This window comes from Artemia sp. Qi Xiang Cuo, chromosome 16 (assembly GCF_049724085.1).
Source record: "Artemia sp. Qi Xiang Cuo chromosome 16, ASM4972408v1, whole genome shotgun sequence".
Lineage (NCBI taxonomy): Eukaryota > Metazoa > Arthropoda > Branchiopoda > Anostraca > Artemiidae > Artemia > Artemia sp. Qi Xiang Cuo.
Genome location: NC_142809.1, coordinates 54,104,205 through 54,110,204, shown reverse-complemented (window position 1 = coordinate 54,110,204; position 6,000 = coordinate 54,104,205). Strand labels below are relative to the sequence as shown.

The 6,000-nt window shown below is 35.5% G+C and overlaps 1 protein-coding gene across 2 annotated transcripts in view; it reads right to left on the bottom strand.

Moving 5' to 3' along the window:
• Positions 1-1,093: 1,093 nt before the first annotated feature.
• The window catches only part of LOC148943099 (ribonuclease H1-like), a 49,231-nt gene continuing 44,324 nt past the window's right edge, over positions 1,094-6,000 (bottom strand). Inside the window, exon 5 of one of the 2 annotated variants that reach the window (XM_089102046.1) lies at positions 1,094-2,078. In XM_089102046.1, coding sequence (XP_088958172.1) covers positions 1,992-2,078 — 87 coding nt within the window. In that variant the 3' untranslated portion in view covers positions 1,094-1,991. Of the gene's footprint in view, positions 2,132-6,000 lie in introns of both variants that reach the window. The other variant, XM_089102047.1, reaches the window with a different exon arrangement.

Below are 6,000 nucleotides of genomic sequence, written 5' to 3'. Positions count from 1 at the left end.
AAAGTTATACTCTTACATTTTGTCTGTGACGCATGCGTTCCGGATAAAAGCAAATGCAAAATTAACATATATTTACATGGTAAGTTACTTTTTTAATGTTTTTTCTTAGCCTTTAAATGCCACATAAAAAAAAAAAAAAAAAAAAAAAAAAAAAAAAAAAAAAAAAAAAAAAACTCATTTTTGGAATGAGAAAAACTACAGAAGCCTTACAAACAATGCTTCGAGCAAGCAACTAAATTATACTAAAACGTTAGGACTAAACTTGAAACAATTCAGGTTATGCAATTACTAATCAGGAGATGTATATTAGAACCTTAGAAGCTATTGATGGCGCACAGCGCTTTGACGAAGCCTCTTCACTTGTTCCGAAGCTATGCCGCAGTGGAGACGTCTTTCCATTCCGATTCTAACCGTCTTATTATGTTCCGTCGTCAGTCTGAAATCCACTATAAGATGTTTATTGGACACCTCCTCTTCCTAAGCCATCTGGCATCCAATCATAACCTCTCTGAAGAAACTGGTCATGTTATAAATGGAAATCAATTAACCCCAGATTTTTAATCCGTTGTTGTATTTACCTATTGTTCGTATATCAATTTTTGAGTCAGTAAATAGAACGAAAAGTTATCGAGCAAGGATACACTTTTTTTGCAAGTAATCAAAAACCTAAACCAAAACCAAAAACCTGTTTTTTTTTTGGTGCTTTGGGCCTGTAAAACCTAAAAAGGATAAACAAAAATATATCTTTGGATTGACTGTTACACTAGATACAATATGCATGATTGACGGCAGTAAATACTGGGCTGCAGTCAACCCTGAAATTTTACTGGCAGCAATTTTGGTGGAGCTAAACTGATGACTATTGTCACTATGATGCCTAGTTGATCGTAGTATAAAGCACATGGACACCAGCTGGGGGGGGACATAAATGGGCACTGGCCCCTGATGGGAAACGAAAAGATATTTAAACAATGTATACATTTAAATCTTGGTAAAAACAAAGCTTCTAGTGGCAATTGCCCCCCCCCCCCTGGCAGCGCTCTTGATAAGGCAGACTGCATAAGCTGTAATGCTACGAAATGCTGTCACTAAATAGATAAATATTATTTTAATTAAATAAAAATAAAAAAAGAATAGAAGAAGCAGGACAAAATAAAACTGAACAGTTTCATATAAAATGGAATATTTTGCTAGCCAATAGAAATAAATTTAACATGGGTAGGCGAATAGATTATCTTAGATACTCTACGGTATTTTTCTCAATGGAGTTATGGCAGTCGGTAGCACATGGTTAAGAAGGGGTATAATCCCTTAGCTTCAGGAAAGTCAATTTTTTTAGCATAATCTGAACTTTTTTTTCTTAACTGATGCAAAATTGGTGCGATAAATTATGGGCGCGATAAATTATCACTGGGTGTTTTTTTTTTCTTAACAAAACTGGACTGATGTTATTTATCGTCAAAGTGCCTGGTGCACTCCGCCGCCACGCTGTCTATTCATAGAAAAGTGACTTTAAAACAACACAGGAATTCCATGGCCACTTATAAACTGAGATCTCAGTGGACGCAATAATAAACAAAGCAGCACAGAATCTCTTCAGAATCAAATTCTTAATGTACAACATCGCTTCATGTACACTCAATGGCAACTGTGAGTATTTACCTCTCTCTTTCATTACTTTTGGCTCATCAGTTCAGTGTTTCCACTAACTCCCAATTTTTGGTAATTTCCCCGAATACACGGCAGAAAAAACACTTCGGCTTAGAAGCGCCAAAGCTTTAAATCCGGACTACATGGTCCCTACCCTTGTCATGGCTTCTAAAATTAAAATCTCAGTTCGAAGACACGTGCATTCGCTGGCGGTGCTGAAATGGATAATAGTCAATCCTTGTTGGCTTAACAATGGCTTGGGTGAAATAAAGACACTTCAAATCGAAGTGAAAAATCCATATAATATTTATTTTAGCAAAAAGGAACAGTTCATATCGAGTTCATAGTTCATATCGTTGAGCACCAAGTCGAGCCAATTCGTCAGCTTTTTCATTGCCGTGTATTCCTTTATGGCCGGGTACATAGTTCTAAAAAGGAGAAACACATATTAGTGTATTCCTTTATGGCCGGGTACATAGTTCTGAAAAGGAGAAACACATATTAGTGTGTTCATTTATGGCCGGGTACATAGTTCCAAAAAGGAAAAACACATATTAGTGTATTCCTTTATGGCCATGTACATAATTATAAACAGGAGAAACACATATTAGTGTATTCCTTTATGGCCGGGTACATAGTTCTGAAAAGGAGAAACACATATTAGTGTGTTCATTTATGGCCGGGTAGGCTACGTAGTTCCAAAAAGGAAAAACACATATTAGTGTATTCTTTTATGGCCAGGTACATAATAATAAAAAGGAGAAACACGTATTAGTGCATTGCAAATGTTTTTTGAAAGCGATAATCACCCCCCCCCCCCTTTTGTGCACGTAAGTGTAAAATGTCGATCGATAAAGGAATCGATTCGTTTCCTCGAATAGCACATTTTGTATTTAGAACATAAATCTGGCTCCTACTTGTTTTATTTTTTTATTTATTTTATTCTTTTTTTATTATTGCCTTATTTTCCTAAGGAAAATAGGGGAAACCCAATTTCAGTTTACCATGACTCAACTTTGAGAACGACTTGGGTATTGAAAGTATGAATTAAAACAAATACAACATTTTTGTCACTTAAGAATTGAGGAAGGGTCTATGAAGGGATACTGGGACTGTCTTAAGATTGTTTATTTCAACGTCTTCTTAAGACTAAGGAATTTCAAAATAAAGGATGCGCGTCCAATTTCGCAAAAACATGGCATGGTATTTGGGAGATCGATTACAAAACAATGTGTCTCCATATATGAAAACCCCGAGTATAAATCTTGTTGACAGTTTGAAAATGTTCTAAGTGCTCAACTTCTGTTTTGGACTTGTTTTTTGCCACTGATATACTGTTAAATTTATGTTTCTTTTCATTATAGCCGGTTTTTCGCATCGCTCAAAAGACATTGACCTGAATGTTGTTCGACTTTGCTTTCAAATTTTATTGAAAGAAATACTCTCAGAAAGTTTAATACACCATTGGAAGTCGTTGTTTCTGAGCCTGGATGAATAATTTTGAATTATTCAAAAATAATTTTTATGATCTAGATAAAAAATGTTCCGTCTTGATTATCCAAGGAAATTACTACTTTCTACTTTTTTGGATGAAAACTGGCATTATTTTTTACTTTTACGACGGGCTTCTTTATAAACATCACAAAAGATCTTCATTTAATGTTTGGAAAAAATATGATTGTGTGCACAAAAAAATTTTCAGTTTCCAATTTGTTTAAGGGGATTTTTTCTTTCTTACAAAATTACACAGACTCAGATCAGTAATCAGGTCCCTCAAAGTACCAAAAACACCAAAATAACTTCTTCTTTTTTCACCTGAAACCGTCTTAGGTCTATTCATACCAGAAAAGCGCAATTTTCTAAGATTGTTTTTCCTTGTTTAAAAAGTATATAGTTATTAGGGGAACACGAAATTTTCGGCAGTTTTTAGGGAGACTACTTAAAATATTCGGTAGAAATGCTTCCAAAAATATCTTTCCGGATATCTAAAAGGTTCCTGGAAGTGAGCGAACTCATTTTTATTGCTCAGATTTATTCTCAAGGTTCATATTTCCAACTTGTTCCCTGGATTTTAAATATTTAATATAGTTGTGTTTCTCTTAACCAACCAAAACAATCAGACTTAGTTTTCATTGCCCTTAATGCTTCAAACGTCAGTATAAAGACCAGGAGTTTGAAGCCCTCACATTTAGGACAATCTTGAATTATATTATTATCCGGGTTGAATCGATAGGTAGCAACCTAGTAAGAGACAATCACGTCTCTTAATGTAATTTAATTAACCGAGTCAAACTCAAAACGAGCAGAAATTAACATAAGTTGGGCGCAAAACCCCTATGGCCAGAACAAAATTTGCACTTTACTGAAAAAATATAAATGTTTTTACTTATATAACTTTAATAAATCAAATAACATTAAATTTTCATTACTAAATATCAGTATATGTATATTAAACTGACAATGCACATTCACTTGTATTTTATTCAGTAAAGTGCAAATTTTGTTCTGGCCTTGGGAAGGCATAGGGTTTTTTCGCCCAACTTATGTTAATTTCTGCTCGTTTTGAGTTTGACCCGGTTAATTATTGAATTATTGTAATTTCTGTTCGTTTTGGGTTTCATCTATTTATCGATGCTGATTTGTGGTAGTTTCACGCTTGGTAGATTATTTGATTTTATTTTTGCTCATTTTTTGTTTAATAGAGTTCTTTACTTTTCCTTGAAAAACTTATTTTTTGGAAAAAGTTTTTTAAATTAATTTTTGTTCGTTTTATATTGACATAGTCTTTTCTGGTAAAAAGAAAATAATAAAACTTGATACCATTCATAAAAAAATCTGTTTACTTTCTTTGATAGCTTGGATACACTTACGGTATTTTGATATGATAAAATTTTAAGAGCAGAAATGGGAGGGTTGGGGTGGGAGGGGGGGAGTGGAAGGGGGATTAGTTGCCCTCAAATCACTTTTGACTATTAAAAAGGGCATCAGCCCTTTCTATTTTCAATCGAATGAGCCCTTTTCGAGGTTCCCACGACAACTCCTTCGATACGAAGTGCCCTGGTCTGAACAACAACAACAACAAAAAATATTACATTATACCCACATCGATCTTTGCTATAAAAATGTCAAGCCTTCCAATCATTTTCGACTATTAAAAAGGGCACAAGGCCTTTCGATTTCAAATCGAATGAGCCCTTTTGGAAACGAAAACGCTTTCTATAAGCACCTTATATGCCCCCAGGGCATATATTACACCCCTTACCCTAAGGTCTGTTAGGGTGATTGTCATCCTTTAAGACCAAATTTCGAAAACTTTCAACTGCGTGAAATAACATGCCTATATCAAAATTTGGTTGGATGTATTTGTTGATATGGGTGGCGTGAGAGGGGTGTTAGTTGACTTCCAATTACTTTCGACTATTAAGAAGGGCAAAAGCCACTCCAATTTTTAATTGAATGAGCGCTTTTCGCAAGTTTCTACGACAACTTCTTCCATACGAAGTGCCCTGCTCTAAAGGAAAAAATTAATAAATAATAAATTGTGCCAACATCGTTCTTATATGCCCCAAGGGCATAACTTAAACCCCATGCTTTGAGGGTTGTGGGGGAGTGTCCTCCTCTTTACTTAGTCCCCGTTTCTTGTCTCCTTCTCGAGTGTCCCCGCTGTTTACTTAGGCAGCGCGATCCTGCTGCATATGATTTATACAACAACTTTCTATATAAACCTTATATGCCCCCAGGGCATAACTTACAACCCTTGCACTGAGAACCCTGAGGGGGTTCTCAGCCTAAAAGACCTAATTTCCAGAACGTTCAACTACGTTGAACAAAATGGATATCCAAAAAATTTTGATTGGACGTGTTTTGGAAAATGGTGGGCGTGAGAGGGGCATTAGTCGCTATCCAATCACTTTCAACTAATAAAAAAGGCACTAGCCCTTTCAATTCCCAATTGAATGAGCCATTTTGACGTTTTTACGACAAATCTCTCAATAAAAACTTTATATACCCCAGGGCATAACTTACAACCCTTGTCCTGATGGCAGTTAAGGGAGGGGTTGTCATCCTTAAAGACCTAATTTCCAAAACTTTCAACTTCATTGAATAAAATGGCTATCTAAAAATTTTGATTGGATGTGTTTGGGGAAAAGGTGGACGTGATAGGGGGGTTAGTTGCCCTTACATAACTTTCGAATTTTAGAAAGGGTACTATCCCTTTGAATTTCAAATCGAATGAGCCCTTTTTCAAGTTTCTACGACAAAGATTTCAATAAAAACCTTATATGCCCCCACGGCATAACTTATAATCCTTCCCCTGAGAGTTGTGGGGGAGTGTCCTCCTCAAAAGTA